Source organism: Poeciliopsis prolifica, unplaced genomic scaffold (assembly GCF_027474105.1).
Source record: "Poeciliopsis prolifica strain line A6 unplaced genomic scaffold, Auburn_PproV2 SCAFFOLD023, whole genome shotgun sequence".
Taxonomy (NCBI): domain Eukaryota; kingdom Metazoa; phylum Chordata; class Actinopteri; order Cyprinodontiformes; family Poeciliidae; genus Poeciliopsis; species Poeciliopsis prolifica.
Genome location: NW_026562398.1, coordinates 4626990 through 4645994, shown reverse-complemented (window position 1 = coordinate 4645994; position 19005 = coordinate 4626990). Strand labels below are relative to the sequence as shown.

At 39.2% G+C, this 19005-nt stretch overlaps 3 protein-coding genes and 2 non-coding genes across 6 annotated transcripts in view; 4 read left to right on the top strand and 1 right to left on the bottom strand.

The window, feature by feature from the left end:
- The window catches only part of LOC129370352 (rho-related GTP-binding protein Rho6-like), a 40543-nt gene that overhangs the window by 19935 nt on the left and 1603 nt on the right, over window positions 1-19005 (bottom strand). The window lies entirely within an intron of this gene.
- Window positions 745-10646, top strand: naca (nascent polypeptide associated complex subunit alpha). 2 transcript variants are annotated; one of them, XM_055046290.1, is made up of 10 exons: window positions 745-828; window positions 1379-1453; window positions 4803-6316; window positions 6477-7683; window positions 8143-8228; window positions 8470-8547; window positions 8637-8783; window positions 9563-9691; window positions 9790-9912; window positions 10105-10646. In XM_055046290.1, exons 2-10 carry the CDS (start codon window positions 1384-1386, stop codon window positions 10117-10119), a joined length of 3369 nt encoding a protein of 1122 aa, XP_054902265.1. In that variant the 5' UTR covers window positions 745-828; window positions 1379-1383; the 3' UTR covers window positions 10120-10646. The 2 variants fall into 2 exon arrangements, with proteins under 2 accessions (XP_054902265.1, XP_054902266.1); XM_055046291.1 differs by lacking the exons at window positions 4803-6316; window positions 6477-7683.
- On the top strand, window positions 8317-8389 carry LOC129370462 (small nucleolar RNA SNORD59). The gene has a single exon (XR_008607058.1). It is a non-coding gene; the product is annotated as a small nucleolar RNA SNORD59 (small nucleolar RNA).
- On the top strand, window positions 9958-10032 carry LOC129370463 (small nucleolar RNA SNORD59). Its single transcript, XR_008607059.1, has one exon. It is a non-coding gene; the product is annotated as a small nucleolar RNA SNORD59 (small nucleolar RNA).
- On the top strand, window positions 12610-18205 carry ptges3b (prostaglandin E synthase 3b (cytosolic)). Its single transcript, XM_055046297.1, has 8 exons — window positions 12610-12798; window positions 15105-15218; window positions 15312-15381; window positions 15477-15575; window positions 15851-15940; window positions 16406-16474; window positions 17101-17128; window positions 17217-18205. Coding segments are annotated over exons 1-8 (492 nt in total). The 5' UTR covers window positions 12610-12796; the 3' UTR covers window positions 17237-18205.

Genomic DNA, 19005 nt, shown 5'->3' with positions numbered 1-19005 from the left:
GAGCTGCAGAAAACTGCCTGAAAATCAAAATGGTCTCAAGTATTTTCAAATGGCATGCAAATCCATTAGGACTTGGAATAGATATTTACTCAAGAGTAGCATTACAATATACACTGCTCAAAAAAATAAAGGGAACACTCAAATAACACATCCTAGATCTGAATAAATAAAATAAATATGAAAATAATTTCCACCTGTTGTCTCTTCCATTTTTACAACAGCAGGTGATATTGATTGTCAATCAGTGTTGCTTTCTAAGTGGACAGTTTGATTTCACAGAAGTTTGACTTACTTGGAGTTATATTGTGTTGTTTGAGTGTTCCCTTTATTTTTTGAGCAGTATATTTTTACTCAAGCACAAGTAGCGTTACTATCCTACTCTACCTTGAGTAGGGTAAAAAAGTATTTGATAAAAGGGTGATTTACAAGTTAGCAACTGATGACATTTGGTGTAATATTTAAAATACAAAAGCAGAATAAACCCTTTTTCAAATCACCTGTTTTCAACATAATATGAAACAAATACTTTAGGTACTGAATAATTTTTTAACTCAAATTAACGATCATAATTTTGTATTTTATATATATATATAATACAAAATTATGATCGTTAATTTAAACACTGCATAATTTTGTATTATATATAATACAAAATTATGATCGTTGGACGTATTGTTTGAAATGATCGCTATCATTGATATGATATTCAGAGATCGCTGTTGAATTAGCTGACCCGGATGCAGAAGCAGTTTCTCCACCGGATATTACATTGAATCTGAGGTCAGGCGTTCTCTCTCACAGCCATCTTGGAAATAGCGTCCTGAGTCGGTGAGTTCTCCGCTAACAATCCGTCTCCATCCCCTTGTTTTTCACTCATTTCCGTCTTTGCAGTAGATTTGGTCTGTTTGATTAAAGTTTGACCATTAGGCCGTGACAAGTATTACTCTATAAGAGCTCTGGGTTTAACGAGAATCTGTCTCCGTTAGCGCTGATTACCGGCTCAAAATGGGGGAGCATGATGTAAAACACACTGCCAGCAGTTTGTCAGGGCCGCAGTTACCTGTTTATCCCGAGATATGAATTTTCATATCAATGACAACCACCTGGATTGCTATAAACATGACTAACGGGAGGGAAAATGTCAATGTACAGTTATTAGCAGCTATCTTCTTTCGTTTGAGGCTAACAGGCAATTAGCTGTAGCTAGTGTTGCTTCATGCATCACAAACGGCTCGCAAAGCTAAAGTTTGGTCTCTGTTACCTGTCCAGCCGTTCTACGCAGTTCTGTGTTTAGATTTTTATGTGTCGACAGAGACAGTATTTGGTTTCAGATCGCTGAAAAACAATTTAAAGCCTGTGTTTTTATGTTCCCTTTCAGCGACCATGCCTGGCGAAGCAACAGAAACGGTCCCAGTCACCGAGCAGGAGATGCAGCAGCCTCAAGCGGAGACTGGTTTGTACAGCTTGACTTCTCAGTTTTGCACGCTGCTATTCTGCATTTTTGCAAAGTGGGGTGTTGGATCTTAAAGAGGTTTTACATCTGTCAGCGAGTAGCTACTGCGTGGATGTGATTTCAATCGAGAATTGTGTTTTGGCTCGGTTTCGGGAGTGGACTCTGCAGGATAAGGTGTTGATATAATAGCTGACAGCATTCATGTGATCTGAGATTGGTGATAGTATGTGTCCGTTTTAGGATTCGGAGTAAAGCGTAATCCAGGACCCCTCTTGCATTCACTCAAACCCACAATAGAGTGTGATTACAAGGACTGGCTAACTGGATTTGGCACACAATGCATGTTGAGTGGTGTTTGTGTTTCTGCACAGAATGACTAACATTGAGGTACGTTGTTGTAACACTGCTGCTTGTTAAAACAATATGGTGTGTGGATTTGATGCTTTGGCAGATTTAGGTTGCATATGCATTTTGATTAGTTAAAACTGTGACTTTAAAATGTCGTTTAGAATAGGCTTTTTTTTTTAAATCGAAGTTTTCTTTATTGTCAATATCTGCAAGACGCATGAGAAAACAATTGTGTTTCTCGCTATCTCCTGTTGAAACTAATTACTTAAAAATATCACATAATAATAAATGAGAACGGAAACAGACGTACGTGTGATATTACAACTGCAATACTTTTATATATAATATGAAAGTATCTTTAAATGTTTAAAAAAAACATACTCATTTATGCAGACTTTATGAAGACGCTGCCACACCTTTCCCACAATACATAGCAGGTATACCTACAATACAGTCTAAAGGCACTAACGAACTCGGGATGAAATAAAATTCCCCTTAAAGGTCTGAAAGGTAACCAAGAGTACAAAATAAATAGGACTCAAAGAAGTTGAGCTCCTAAAAAGAGCTATTGTTTAGTCTTTTTTAAGATCATTTTAAGCCAGCAACTTTCTAATCAAAAATCAGTTTGTTTTTAGTCTAAGAATTATTAAAAATTTGTTAAGCAGTGTGAGGTTACTACAACTCTTAATTTAAGGATGTGTCTTCTATGCGACTCTGTTTTGACCTTTACAGAATATTTTTTTAATCATTTATCAAGGTTGGAGAGCAACTCTTCTATTTAGTGGTTGTCTGCTTCCAAAACATTTATATTAACTACATGTGGAATATTGCCACTGGAAGACAAGTGGTAAGAAATAAGAAATAACGGGTCTTACTGTAAGATGAAATGTATTTAATAGTGACTCTATAGAATTTATCACAGTAATAAGTGTGGTATTTGTTAGTTTTTTTTTAAACTTCATAAAAATAAAACATGTCTTCACTGCTGTCACATTTAAACACTGCATGGAGTTTGGGACACCATCACTGTTCATCAAAGTCATTTCTTCACCCTTTAGTTTTTCCAAAGCCAAACAAGTTTGTTTTTTATTCACATCTTTTCATTTGTGGAACACATTTTCCCTTTATTTGTTTCTGTGAGGACTTGTACCTCCTGTCATCTCTGTTGCTCTTCCTTCATCAGCTCCTGGAGTTTTGAACACTCCTCTTCCTCCCACAATGAGTAAAAATCCTCCAGTAACAGCTGTGTCCGGTCAGGAAGTAGGGCTGGCAGAAGAAACACATACTCATGCTTTCTGTGATCAAGCCAACTGTATAGCTGTAAATCAAGAAGTGAGCATCTTTCAGGCCATAGCTGTCTCAGAGCAAGGGCTGGCTGCTGTCTCAACAGAGGCTTCAGCTGGTCCGGCAGCTCATGAGGAATGTGGTCATCCTTATGAGGCCCCTTTGGCTTCCTTGGGGCCACATGTGGTTACTGCTGAAGGCCAACAAAGTGATTGCTTTGTTGCGGTTGAAAAATTATCCACACAAGATATCGAACCAGTTTCTGATGATGCAAAGGCTTTTGGAGAAGATGTTGGTCCTGGACATGAAGATGGGACAATTGCTTCACCCAAGACCTCACTTGATGGTCAAGCTGATGAGGATCAAATGTATCCCGATGTTGTCCTTCAGAATGATATTTGTGACATAAACACACCAAAGTCTTTTCAGACGAAGGGGACTGATAAATATGAAGCCATCCATCATCCCTCAGGTTGGTTTATCCTCCATGTAAACCAAACCCATGTCCCTTTTTTCCATCTTTTTTTTTTTTTACATGCAGTTTGAGATGATTCTTTTGCACAACACTTATCATTGGCTGCCTTCATTGTTAGTTTTTGTTGATATAGATTCATAATAGGACCAATCACGTTTTTAACTTAACTGCAAAACAATTAACAGGAGACATAGTAACTTTAAAACGTCACTATGTGGTTAATACTTATTAACCAGGGATTGATAAGTATTAATCCCTAGTTAAATACTTATTTCACCAGGGATATGTGTTTGGTATAAGTAAATTCTCAAATATGACATATTAAATTTATTATCATTTATTGAGTTTGGAAATAAACTTTTCATTGCATTAAAAAGAGCAAAACTTTATTTTTACAATAATAAAATGCGTCATTTCGCCCCCCCCCCCAAAAAAAAAAGAGCATTGGTGTTACTTTAATAGAGGAAATGTATCATTAGCTTACTTCCTCTATTAAGTCAACAAAAATATTTACAAGGAGTTAAATCAGCTCTGAGTGACGCAAGTGAGTTCTTATTCTTTGTAGATGTAGAATTTTTCATCCAACAATAATTGTATGAATTGGTTTAATTGTCTGTCTCATTGAGGTCTCATTAAAAAGACAGACCAGAAGCAGCAGAAACTGATGAGTCTCAGATCTTTTATCAGGGAACTCATTGAGGTTTTAAGAAGGTTTGTCAGTATCACAAGTCATTAGACCATAGCAGAAATTAACCCTGATATTCAGAGTTTTATTGTAGATTCTGATGCTTGATTTGTACATCCCAAAAGTACAGTGGCAGGCATAATAATGGCATTTCATTTACTTTTTTGCTTCTTTTAATTTAGTAAAGAATGTAATGAAGTGGAATTGTAAAAACAATTACACCATTACAGTAATTTATTTGATATTTCAAAGTCCTTATGAGTACTTTTAGATTCAAGCCTTTGAGTGGAATTTTATTATTTTATGGGACTTCTATTAATTATGCAAATTTTTTTCCTCAAACTATTTTCAAATGTAATACAGACACGGTTTCTGTGTGGAAATATGCAGTTTGTTTTGTGGTGCTGGCTAGTATTAAAGTTATGGAATATGTGTTGAGGTTTTGTTTTTTTCTAATTTAAGCCCGAGAGTGCTTTTTGGTTTGTGAATGTTCAACCCGCATGCCCACATCTTGAACTATTGGGATACAATTTTAAAAAAATCTCTTTCCTGTTCAGCTCCGCCTCCTGCGCCAGCTTCCACCCAGCAACCTCAGGTAGCTTCTGGCCCCGCAAAGGCCAAAGGCAAAGATGCCAAGGGTGGGCAGGGTTCTTCTGCCCCAAAGGCTGTACCTGGCAGAAGAAAACGTTCCTCTATGTCTGCCTCTTCCTCCTCACCCACTTCACCTAAATCTACTCCATGCTCTACTCCCCGGTCACCCGTGGTGTCACCTTTGGCATCACCTTTAGCATCCCCCTTGGCTTCTTCGGCCAGTAGCTCCCCTGCCAATCGTTCTGCCCCAAAAGTGGTTAAGGCAGGAAAACAAGGAAAGGCTAAGAAAGGAGAGGCATTTGAGCCTGCTCCTGTCCAGGTAGATCACAAAGTCCCAGATGGAAAGGGAAAATCAGAGGAACCTGACTTGAAGAAATCTATGACTACTGAAGCTAAAGCTTTCCCAGTTGAGACAAAATCTCAGCCACCCCCTGCATTTAAAGTCACCCAAAAGCCTGCTGTTGCAGCACCAATTTCATTCTCGGATACTTTTGCTACAAGCCCCCCAAAATCTGGTGATAAAGTTGCTTCTGCAAAACCCGTAGTGCTTATGGTCGATGATGAGCTTCCTCCACTTATCCCACCTGAGAAGCTTGGTAAAATGCAAGTCCCGGCACCTCCTGTTGCCAAAGACAGCGCAAAGCCTTCTATGTCTCCTTCTGAACCTAGACCTAAAGGGGCTACTTCTGCTCCTCCAGATGTCAGTAAAGCCAAGATGAGTGCTGAACCCAAACCTTTGCTTGTCGAAGCTCCTAAGGCAGCAACCCCAGTGAAAACTGTAACTCAGGAGGTCACTAAGCCTTCTACAGATTCCATGGCTAAATCTGCTGCTGGCAAGCCTGGCCAAGACAAACCTGCTGCAGATGCTGTGAAGGCAGCAGTTGAGACAAAATTTATCTCTATCACAGGTCCTAAACAAGTTGAGGACATTGGGGCCTCGCCTCCTAAAGTTACCAAGCCAAATGCTGGCATAATGTCAACCCCTCTTGAGGTTACCAAGCAAGCACCCGAAAAGGGTGCTGTGGTAGTTAATAAGGCTCAGTCGGTTGACTCGAAGGAAAACGCTGGTGAGGCCATCAAAAAAGCCAAACCAATAGCTGCTGAGGCACCTAAAGCAGATTTTGAGACTCCTAAACTGGTCAAACCAACTGAGGCACCCAAGAAGGCCAAAGCCAGCTCCACCGAGGCACCTACACCAGCCCCAGAAGTGGCCAAGCAGGCGGCCACCGAGGCACCCAAACAAGCCAAGCAGGCGGCTGCTGAGGCACCCAAACAGGCTAAGCAGGCACCCAAACAGGCTAAGCAGGCGGCCCCCGAGGCACCTAAGCAGGCGGCCCCCGAGGCACCTAAGCAGGCGGCCCCCGAGGCACCCAAACAAGCCAAGCAGGCGGCTGCTGAGGCACCCAAACAGGCTAAGCAGGCGGCCCCCGAGGCACCTAAGCAGGCGGCCCCCGAGGCACCTAAGCAGGCGACCCCCGAGGCACCCCAAACAAGCCAAGCAGGCGGCTTCTGAGGCACCTAAGCAGGCGGCCCCCGAGGCACTTAAGCAGGCGACCTCCGAGGCACCCAAACAAGCCAAGCAGGCGGCTGCTGAGGCACCCAAGCAGGCACCCAAACAGGCTAAGCAGGCGGCCCCCGAGGCACTCAAGCAGGTGACCCACGAGGCACCCAAGCAGGCAGCACCCAAGCAGGCGACCCCCGAGGCACCCAAGCAGGCGGTCCCCGAGGCACCCAAGCAGGCAGCCCCCGAGGCACGCAAGCAGACGGCACCCAAGCAGGCGGTCCCCGACGCATCCAAGCAGGTGGCCCCTGAGGCACGCAAGCAGGCGGCACCCAAGCAGGGGGCCCCCGAGGCACCTAAGCAGGTGGCCCCCGACGCATCCAAGCAGGTGGCCCCTGAGGCACGCAAGCAGGCGGCACCCAAGCAGGTGGCCCCCGAGGCACCTAAGCAAGCTAAGCAGGCAGCCCCCGAGGCACCCAAGCAAGCTAAGCAGGCGGCCCCCGAGGCACCCAAGCAAGCTAAGCAGGCAGCCCCCGAGGCACCCAAGCAAGCTAAGCAGGCAGCCCCCGAGGCACCCAAGCAGGCTAATCAGGCGGCCCCTGAGGCACCCAAGCAGGCTAATCAGGCGGCCCCTGAGGCACCCAAGCAGGCTAATCAGGCGGCCCCTGAGGCACCCAAGCAGGCTAAGCAGGCGGCCCCTGAGGCACCCAAGCAGGCTAAGCAGGTGGCCCCAAAGGCAACCAAGCAGGCGGCCCCCGAGGCAACCAAGCAGGCGGCCCCCGAGGCAATCAAGCAGGCGGCCCCCGAGGCAACCAAGCAGGCGGCCCCCGAGGCAACCAAGCAGGCGGCCCCCGAGGCAACCAAGCAGGCGGCCCCCGAGGCAACCAAGCAGGCGGCCCCCGAGGCAACCAAGCAGGCGGCCCCCGAGGCAATCAAGCAGGCTAAGCAGGTGGCTGCAGACACCCCTAAAACAGCTGAGACTTCTCCATTGGTGAAAGCAACAGCTCCTGATGGTGCAGGTCAAACCAAGCTGGCCAAACCAGTCGAGGCACCCAAACAAGCCAAACCAACTGCTCCTGAAGCACCTAAAACAGCAAAACCGAAGGCTGATGAAGAACCTAAACAAGCCAAGCAAACTACTGAAGTTCCCTCAAAACCTGCTCCAGTTGAGCCTATTCCTCCGCCTCCAGCCCCACGTAAACTTACTTTTGCCGAGGCAGTTGCAAAACCTGCACCTGTCAAGCCTGAAGCTGAGAAAATCAGCACTGCTCCCTCTAATCATGTCATATCATCTAAACCTGCTGAAACCCCAGCCAAGATGGAGTCTATGATCAAGGATGACAATGGTATCTGTTCTTTCTATCATTTTTGTGCTGTCTGTTTCCCAGCCCCATGTTCTGCAAACTTCTAAGATTTTTAGATAAGGTCATTCACCTTCACAAATATCTAGTGTGGGAAGTTTACATTGACTTGGGTTGACAGTGTCAGCAGTTTTATTTTTGTTGGCAGTTTTGGCAGTTTAGAATTGTGTTCATTGTGTTTGTTTTGGCCTTTTGTTGGTGTTGACGTATTGGGTACAGAGATTACCTGTTGGCGCATTAAACATGGGTTTGGCTCTTAACTAAAATGTTCAGATTGTATGGTGCAGAATCTATTCATCTGTGGCTCCTTTGTAGTAAACTTCAATGACAATGTTTGCTATTTTTTATAGATTTATTTATTTATTTTATTATTATTTTTACACCTTCTGAAACAGTTTGGAGGTGTACCCTATAAATAAATAAATGTATTGTTGGTTTCTGTAGGATCTGGCACAGAGTCGGACAGTGATGACTCAGTTCCTGAGCTGGAAGAACAGGACTCTGCACAGACACAGACGCAACAAGCTCAGGTAAGGATTAAAGTTCAGTCCTGCATATTTTTATTTGTATTGACCACAGTTTAAATTCAACATTCTGCCATGATAGCATGATTTTTACTCTTCAAAGATGATTAACATAGTGACTTTCGTTCTTCTGAGCTTAATGAAGCCACTTCTATGTTCTGAGAAGATGTTTTTTCATTTTAAAAATGTATTAATTTCTTCTTAATTTTTATGCTGCCCTAATCCATAAAATTTCTATTTCTTATAGCTTGCAGCAGCTGCTGAAATAGACGAAGAGCCTGTAAGCAAAGCCAAACAGAGCCGAAGTGAAAAGAAGGCACGAAAGGTAATGACTGTACTCTCTTTGTTGTACAAACGCAGACAGCTTTTTCTGGATTTCTGCCACATTCGTAACACTATTCCACATGATTTCAGGCGATGTCAAAGCTTGGACTCAGGCAGGTAACAGGGGTTACCAGGGTCACCATTCGCAAATCAAAGAACATCTTGTTCGTCATCACCAAACCAGACGTCTACAAGAGCCCTGCGTCAGATACATACATCGTCTTCGGTGAAGCTAAGGTAACTGTCCAGCATCAGTGTCTTCAACAAGAATCAAACCACTTTATAATAACCACTATTTTTTATTAACCTAGACCAATTTTGTTTCCAAAGAAAAACCCTCTTGATTTACCAATAGAAAAGCCAAAGTATGTAACATTTCATGTAGGCCTTACTTATATGGTTGTATCAAAGCAGCAACTTGATATGTATTAATGGAGACTGAAACTCACTGTCGACATGTAGTTTTTATTGGGTTCAAATTATTTATTTGGACATCATTAATTAAAATTGATTTAATCGGCTACACTGAGTCTACATGTGAAGAAATGTGTAAACATTTCCATTAACATTTTTTCAAGTGATAATGTAACAGACAACTTTTTTAAGTTCAGTATGCATTTTCCATCTATAAAATAAAAAGTAAATCAAGTATTTCAGATCTCTTTATAAGCTACTCCATCATGCCTGGCATGCAGTTCACAGAACCTGACAGCAGCACCTGCTTTCTTACTTCTGACTATTACAGCTTTGCTCATTGCTTCATATGTCATGTTTGTTTCACAGGAGAATAAAACAAACACGGAGGAGAAGAAATTGGGCAAATAAGAATGCTCTCAAAAAGATTGACTAAAAATATCAATACTGACACTTCCATCATAGAAATCATTGATTATGTTGACGAATGACAGCAGCCCTGCTATTTATAAATGCCTCTAACGGCGTCATATTGATAGTGAATCTATTGAAGCCTACTCATGTAACAATCATATTTTTTTCTCATTTCAACTGTGCCACAGATTGAAGATCTTTCTCAGCAAGCCCAGCTGGCTGCAGCAGAAAAGTTCAAGGTACAGGGAGAAGCTACAGCAAAGATCCAGGACAACACACAGACACCCACAGTACAGGAGGAAAGCGAAGAGGAAGAGGTAAAATGTCATTATTCCCCAGTGATAAATTAATGCTGCTTTGTGGCAAAGAAAATACGGGAGGGAAAAACGTAACATTTCTATAATTTGATATGTAGGTTGATGAGACCGGAGTCGAGGTGAAGGACATCGAACTCGTCATGTCACAAGCCAACGTGTCACGGGCAAAGGCTGTACGCGCCCTGAAAAACAACAACAACGACATTGTCAACGCTATTATGGTGAGAATTCAAAACTTTTATTTGTGAAAATTGATTTAATATGACTCTTCTGTGATGATTTAAGACAGTGACTTTCGTTCTTCTGAGTCTACTGAAGCTAAGATTTCTGTCCTGAGGAGAGAAACTCTTAGAAGCTCTGTTCAACAGTGTTTTGAGCTCGTACTGACCTGGTGTTTTTTGGTTGCTTTGCAGGAGTTGACGATGTAACGAGATCCTGTCAACAAAGAGTTGAAGAAAGGTTGCTGATTAAATCTGAGCTCATTTATACAATTTATACCGAGATGGAAATAAAGTTGTGGCTTGATGAAATTAAAATCTGGCATTTATTGGGTCTCTTGGGGAAACGAGGGGAATTTCACCTGATTGAATGTTTAAAAAAGACTTGCAGTACTTTTGTTTTTTTCCACTGGTGAAGTATTTGTCCTTGTATAATGATGAAATCCAAAGTAGTCATAATAAAGGCTTTAAAAGTCAATTTTTCAGAGTGATGAGCAGGAAGAGTTGCAGCTGTAACATTATACCATCCTCCAGATGAGGAGAATATCATGTCCTTTGCTGTTTTATTCACCTCTGTCTGTATTTGGCTTATTTATTTACACCATAAAGACAAACTGAGTTTAGTGTCCTGATATGTAAAATAATAGAATTAAAACTTGGTGTACTCACATTTCACCTTGTATTTACGCTCATGCATAATTTAAAATTACATAATAAAGGCAGGATTGTGAAGTTCCCATCACATGTCTTAATGCTATACCTGACAGTCTGTGCTTTACCCACACCAGCTTTTAGACATGGAAGATCCCAAAAGTGAGAAATTAAAGCTGATGGTCTCCTCTGCCTCCCACTCAACTGGTACAACAAGGTAACCACAAGGTAATCAGGGACACTGACAGCAATCAAGATGTCATTTTATTGGAGCTATTCACTAATTTATTTATACATTATAATTGACTATTAAGAAGGTAATCAAAACAGAATTTAACTATTTGCTAAGGGAACTTGGGATAAGAAAATATTTGAATATTCAAATTTATAACAGGTCTAGCTATTAAATGTTTACTTCTCTATTAGATATTCAAAACAAAGTTTTACCCAGGAAGAGATATAAAGAGGTCTACAATTCTCTTCCCAATATTTTATTCATCTTATGATCCATAGGAGTTTTATTAATCTATCAGAGGCTTACAAAGACAACAAGACTGTCTTGGTTTGTCAAATTGAAAGCCTAGTAGGCCTAATATCAGGTAATGACCTGATAGAAATTAAACTCTAGAGAACTGAAATATTTTTTTATGTGTTGGACTATTTTTTTTTCTTCTTTTCTGAAATTATGTTACATAATCTAAAACATTAAGCTTTCATTTCATAAAACTAACTTAAAGCCGCAAATGTTGCAGGACTGTTTTCTAGACTTTTCATTATTAATTAAAGGAGATGCCATTTTATCAGATCATTCTTTAGCTAATTTTGAGTGGAGTTGCACTACATAACGACACCATCTTTATTTCTATTTTCAATCTTTAAAAATCTAGAAAAAAAAACATCAAAAAGTGGGTGGGTACATTTTCTTTGGATGCTGATATGGAAAGTTATAACAACAAAAAAAACATTTCACCATTTCCAACGGTAAAATAGATCTGAAGAGTATTGATGGTACTTTTTGACATTTCCCTGTGGAAATATAGTCCATGAAAAAATAACTAAAATCTTTTTATTTGGTTCTTATATCCACGTTATCATTTTCAGCCAAAGTTATTGACCCTTTATGAAAAATCTAACAACTGGCCAGGCATTTATGTTCTACCTTGTGTTGATCTATACTTTGGCACATGTAAAAATGTCTCCAAAAAACCTCTTATGTTTTCATCAAATCTTACATTTTTACGCTTTGTCTTTAGACCACATGTGAGTAACATTAGGGCAATTATAGATGGACAAAGTCTGTTCATTTCCGCCAAATCTCAGGCATATTGAGAATAATCTCAGAAATGTTTTCAGAAAACACTTGGAAATGTCTGAGCTCCAAATGTCCAAAGAAAAAAAATACAGATATTTCTGAGTTTCAAAAAAAAATAAATATTAAAAATGTTAAGATTTTATGAGCTCCAAAAACTCAGAAGTTTTCAGATCAATGTAATATAAAAAGTCGAAAATGTTTGACTTTACGAACTCAGTCGATTTTAGAAGTTTTTCTTTAGAATTTCTTAAACATTTTCCTCAATTTTATTTGTTCTTGCAAAATGTAGACGTTTAGAGCTCAGAAATAAATTTTTAAAAATCCAGAAAATGTAGGGGGTTTTTTCTCGCAAAGTTTCGTTTTTCTTAAACATTCCTTGATTAACGTCAGTGCCCTGGTGTTTTTTTTGTCTCCCTCTATCTGCAATGCACGTCGTTATACATGTGTGATAGTTTTGTTCTGGTCAATATTAAACAAGCTACTTTAAATTAATAGAAAAGATCATTCAAAATCAAATACTTTTGTAATCCCAAATGGAAATCAAGTGCTGTTTTAAATTATATTACTTGGTTTTGTGCACACTTATTTTTTCCTGTCCGTAAATAATTGATCAAACTGTATTTCACTGAAAGCCAAGCGGGCATGACTTGCAGGAGGTTTTGCCGTGAAACGCCCCGCCTCTCACATCTCTCGCGGCTGAAAGCTCTAGAAACATCTCCTTCCCTTCCGACTGCGTCAGTTCTGCTATTCTCATTCCAGCGTACGTAAGAAAATCCGGTGTGTAGCCCACAAGCTAGCGGCGTCTGCCCGGGTCGTGTGTGAGCGGCGGTTTCTTTTCTTAAAAAAAGAAAAGAAAACAAGCATTATCATTTTTCTTCTAAGGCTGGTTTATCTTCTGAAAAGGAGCCCACTTCACGCCGAGAAATGTAAGTTGTGGAGAGTGGACGGGAGGAGGCAGCGTGTGGAAAGTGCGGTAGCTTTGGTGTCGCTGCCCTCATAACATGCTTTTGCAAAGGCGGGAGGTTTGGCCTTGCTTATATGTAGTGAGAGCTTGTTGACGTTAACTTGACTTTAACCTGACATGTGAAAAGCTAGCAGTGTCCGGTTACAGTAATATCCGGTAAGCCCGCCGTTAAACCGGGAAGTTGGCTATTTTTGCGGGTTCTTCGGGGGCACCGCATGGTTTCAGTGAGGACAGTAGCCTTGTTAGCATAGCTAGCTGTGCTCATTGAGACTTCTGGAAGGCTCTGTCATTAGATTAGCACCTGGGCAGTGGAAGTAGTCAGGATGTTCCCGCTGAACAGAAAATCTGATGGATTTTAACACTAAATCCAAGCATTTAATTGCTACTTTATTTTTAAGAGAGAGCAGTTAGATACTCAGAAACTTAAAGCTACTAGCTAAACTTAGCTTTGTAATTAACCAAACTCTCTTTAGAAATGGTTTGCCTCCTATCAAATTACTTGTTGTATAATTTTCCTTTTCAATTTTTACTGGGAAAAGGGGAAAAAAAGAAATTATCCCTCTTAAAAACAAGCGTCCATGTGCACGTGCTTCTGATGACATCACACCAGGCAGCTAATAGCTCTGGTGTTTTTGACTTGTATATTTTAAAACAATTTCTTGTTATTACGCGTTTACTTGCATTCAGAATAAAACAGATGGGCCCCATGTGAATTAACACATGGATTTCCGTTACCTTTGGTACAGATAAAACAGATAGAACTGGTTTATGTTGAGCAACAGGATGGACTGGTATGTGCATATTTGATCAAAGGTATCAGATCATTCTTTAGCTCATTTTGAGTGGAGTTACAGTACATGACGGTGTTTGAGTCCCAGTGATTCTTTCAACATCATTCCAATGTCAACTCAAAATATAAATAAAAAAAAAATTCACCAGTCAGAGTGGTTCATTAAAAAGATGTTCAGACTGCCTACCCTACAACAGTGGGAATGCATGTAATTGTTTAAAGGGATACAAGTAGAGAAGTTAATTTTATGCCCTGAAAAGTATTCATAATTGCATAGGGACATCTCGGCCATATTGAGGTTCAAACACCCATCACAGCCCAGATAACTTGAATATTTCAACATGTGTACAAAAAAAAACTCTCCTATACTCAGGGTGTCCCTTCCTTTCAATGCACTTTTTAAAAATCGCCTAACCATTCAGAAGCATGAACCACAACGACAAAAACAATCAGTCTGATCAGATGGGTCAGAGTAATGCCAATTCTGCTGTCATATGTAAACATTTCCTGTTTGTCGAAACACCAGTCTTTCCATAGTAGTCAATAACTTCATGAATTATTAATTTAATAAAAACAATTGAGGATGACTTATCTTAATTTGACTTGTCATGCTTTAGTATAGAAAAATGCTTTACTTTTGTCAGAGAAGAGTATGTAACTTGAGGCTCTGTGGCAACCTGACACAAGGTCTTGTTGAAGGCCATCTGTTCTTAGAGACATCGGTAGCAAAAACATTTGGTGTGTGTTGATACAGGTAATCTGTAGTTACCTCTGCTGTGCGATTAAAAAGCTGTAGATTTAAAAAATAATGACTGTGTTGTTAAACATTTCCCAATTGAGAATTTGTCATTACAGTTGCACATTAGCATATATTTTGGTTTTCTCCCAGCTGTAGCTCAGTAAGAATTTCTTTTGTAAGAAATGTGATTTAGATGCAGAAAAACCACTGATGTGACTATTTAGTCCTAATAAAAATGATGGCCAGCCCTTTAATAGAATGAAATCTGGTTTTGTAATCAAATCTGTGAACCATAATTAACCAAAACTTGATTTATGGCACTTACCTTGATTGGTTTAATCTGAAATGGCAGATACCCTGACTAAGCTTTTCCTGGCTGATGCTAATTTCCAGTTTTATTTCATTTTTTTGGGCCTGCAGGTTGCCAATTTCCTTAGGGTTTTTTTTCCTCTGGACTATAACACTCAAGAGAAATGTTCTGCAGGTTCTTTCGTAGAAGTCGTGGTTTTGAAATCAAAGAAAATTAAGGCGTTGCAACACTATGTGCAATAGAATAAAGCAGGTAAAGCATATGCTGTTTGACGCTTTAATTGAAAATGGTGTAAGTTGTTAAAAATCAATTTTTATTTAGGTATTTAGCCGATTATTTAACGGTATGAGTCAATTCAGTGTTTTTTGCTTCCCATTGAATAGCTATAAGAAGTCTTAACCTTCTCTATGTGTATTCTTATTCTTTCAGGCTTCCAGCAACTGCTAAGTGGTACGACAGGAGGGATTCTGTTTTTATAGAGTTCTGTGTGGCCGACAGCAAAGATGTTAAAGTTAACTTTGATAAAACAAAGTGTGGATTCAGGTATGTGTCCAAATAGTTGAGTGTATTACAATATTATTGTTAAATCCATGCAGATAAAATTTAACACTTTATTCTTGCAAATTTCTCCCACAGCTGTGTTACTGGAACTGATAATGTTAAATTGGAGAACCAAATAGATCTTTTTGAAGCTATCGATGAAAATGTAAGTTACAGCTTCATTCAATAAATAGACACAGCGCTGAAAAGGTTCACGAAAAGTTTTTTTTCCCCCCTGTCTCTCTGATTCTCTTGTTGCAGGAATCAAAACATAACCGCACAGATCGTTCGGTCTTGTGCTATCTACGAAAAGCACAACCGGGAAAGGCGTGGCCAAGACTAACAAAAGAGAAGGCTAAGGTTAGTTAAGTATGCATGACTAAAGCAGGTTCAGTCTTATGGAAAAACTTGAGCACTGGTGAATTTCAACTTGCTGAAATTTATGTACAGTTAGCAACCTGAAATTCACAATACCATTACAGCAGTTACTATGAAAAAACAATCCCTGCCTGAGGATAAGATTGGTTTGAGATGTTGAATAAAAGAAACATAAATTTTATTACTTATATATTTATATGTATCTTTTTAAACAGGCATATGGCAAAGATAATAATCCTGGTCGTCTTTGTTCACAGGTGTCTTGGCTGAGTGTCGACTTCAACAACTGGAAGGACTGGGAAGACGATTCAGACGAGGAGTTGGGCAACTTTGATCAATTCTCAAATGTAAGTGCTTTGAGATTACTACTATTGAGTTGGAACATAAAAGAAAATTCCTTCATTGAGGCTTGTGGGTGCCTTTATAGGAATTAGTCCCAATAAGTTGATTTATTTGTTTTTTAAGCAATTCAGTTTGAATAATAAAACTCATTCACAGTCTTATATTAAACACCTCAATTTTGATGACACTTGCATACAGTTATTGTAAATCTAGTAAATACAAGAATAATACAAACACGTTATTAAATAAATGCATTTTCATCATGGCTGCGTTTTTGGCTATCTTATGTCGTTGGTGTTGACCCTTACTTGCAGTACACTCAGGGTATATTCTTATCATCTCGCAAGCATTCGCACCAGAAACACTGTTTCTGGTGTTATGACTATATCAACTTAGCTTTTAAGTTGGTCACATTAGCTTGTTTGAACAAAAATTAAATAATGAATGTAATATTGACTTTATTGTTGCAGATGATGCGCAACATGGGAGGAGAGGATGACCTGGATAATCTAGATGTTGATGCAGATGGTGCAGATGATGTAAGACTTTATGAATTTTTTTTTACTTTTCGTGCTTTATTAGGTTTTCAGTTTTTAGTGAACTAAAATAAACTTGCTTATCAAAACTCAATAAATCTTTGCAATCTGAAAGTTTGAATATTTCTTGTACTATTTCTTCAAGTCCAGTAACAGTAAGATTTTCAGACATTATTTCCTTTTTCTTATTTTCAAATAAAAATCTAGATTTCTAAAAAATACTTACGGACAACATTTTCCTTTCATAATCTTACGTGTACCTACCAAAGCACCAATCCTAAAGATGACATTTGAACCAATAATTTGCATGACTGGAATAAAAAAAATGCTTATTTAAGGGAGTGGTAGCAAGATTGAGGACATAGTCTGCCATCTGGAAACATAAAGAAGAGAAACACTGAGCTTTACATGAATGAAGATGGACACTTACCGACATGATTTAACCATCTTTTCTCCTAAAAAGCTACTAGTGACAAAACTAGAAGTATTTGTTTCTTTTATAAAAATTTTTGTTTAGTAAATCTGACTGCACGGCATCAACCCCTTTCACTGTGTTGTTTGCTTAAGTTAACGGTGAAGTTTATCTCTTTAACCCAAACTTTCCGTTTTCGTTTGTCTTTAAACTGTAGGATGACTCTGCAGATAGTGACGATGAGAGTAAGTATTCATGTATATTTCTACAGAGCGCAACCAGAGCAATAATTTTCTTTGCATGGATTCAGTGATGCCTATTTTTCACTTTCAGAAATGCCGGACTTGGAGTAAGGTGTTGTAAAGAAGATGGAAGAACGGAGGATGAGGGAGAAATCTTAACAAATGTATATCTTGAAACTGAAGACAGTGACAACCAACTGTACATATGAGTCAGTAGCCATATTTAAATCCATAGCCTCCGCTCCAAACTCTTTGACCAGTCGGTCTACCTAAGGTTGATTTGCATGGTATTGTACAGAGCAGCTATCTCCATGTCCATTTGCTGTACTGCACCTGTTTTGGGGTATCTTGTTTTAATGTTAAATATTACAACTAAGCACACATTTTATTTGTTGGGGAAAAACTGTCTAGTTGTACCTAACGGAGCAATACATGTTAAAAGTTGCCGTTTTTCAAATGAGTTGCTTGAAAATGATTGGACCCCCTGTAGGTGATGTTGTGATTTTAAAGATAGTCCACCTAGTGTAGTGTATCTCATGATTTAAGAATTAGATGCATTGACTGATTGGGTCCTCTAAAGACTTCCATGTGCTGTAATTTAGTTATCCAGGAAGCCTGTTTCTGTAGCTTGATCTTGCAGCTTACATGTCCCCCTTTCACTTATGAAGTGTCTGTAAACCTGGATCAATCTAAAACCATCACAGGATGACTTGCTTTTCTCCAGTTGTCACCTACTGCAACAACAGATTGGTTTCCATTAATTGGTTGAATTCATTAAAAGCTCCTCTCTTATTCTGTCACCTAGCTTTCACATATATCTGATAAGAGGCGAGTTAAAGTGTTTTGCAGCTGTTAAAGTTTGGTTAAGCCTCAGAATTATGTGGTTTGTTGCTCTCCTACAGTTTTTTTTTTAAACCCATACTCCCTCCTGGTTTTTGGACATTGTTGGAACTAAAATAAGTAATGACCAAATCATATTTGCACTGTTGAAAATGTAAGAAGCAAGTACTATTCAATTACAGTGAAAATGTTTTTGTTTTTTACTGTCTACATCTTTCTAATAAACAGTTTAAGAATCGATGTCTTTCTTTTTCAGTTTTAGGTTTTGACTTTACACAAGACATTTATTTGATCAGATAATTATTTTTGCCAGATGTAAATCCAATTTCCAGCTATGAAATAACACCTTGGTTTATGTTGGACTTTTCCTTAATAAATTAAAAAACTTAAGTTGTCTTTTTCTGTGTAAGTCAGATGTATTGCATTGGGACATTATGATAGAGCAGCCAAGTAAAAAGGAGGACTTGTTTACCATTTTGAAACATTTTCCAAAAGGTCTGGGGAAACAACTTTTTTTATTTATGGATTTATAACATTAAATGATATTTGTAGAATGCCTCAAATGGCTGGTTGTGAATACAGACAAGCAGTGGGTCAGCTGAACTGTACAGTAGGAATGAGGACAATAACTCCTCAATAGGGCCTTATACTGGAGATTTATTGAAGACGGGATGATTCTGATCAAGTTAAAATGCTTCACTGCAGTCTAAATCTTGACATATTCAGCTGAAAATATATTCAGAGATGCTTTCTATCCAGGTTTATCTTGAAAGTGAGATTTAAATTTTAAAACCACATGACAACCTCAATGCTAAAACACATGACCAAATGTATACTTTGAGCACATTTGGGCAACACAATAAAATATTTCAGGATGTAAATCTAGACTAACTTTATGAAACTGAACTAGATGTATTCTACTTACAGTGCTAATTACCTGAAAATTATTTTTAGTACTTATAATAAAAGATGCTTTCTGAGTCGTAGTCTATCGGCGCTAGGACCCAGAAAGCACCAGGATTTAAGGCCTAGAATAATAT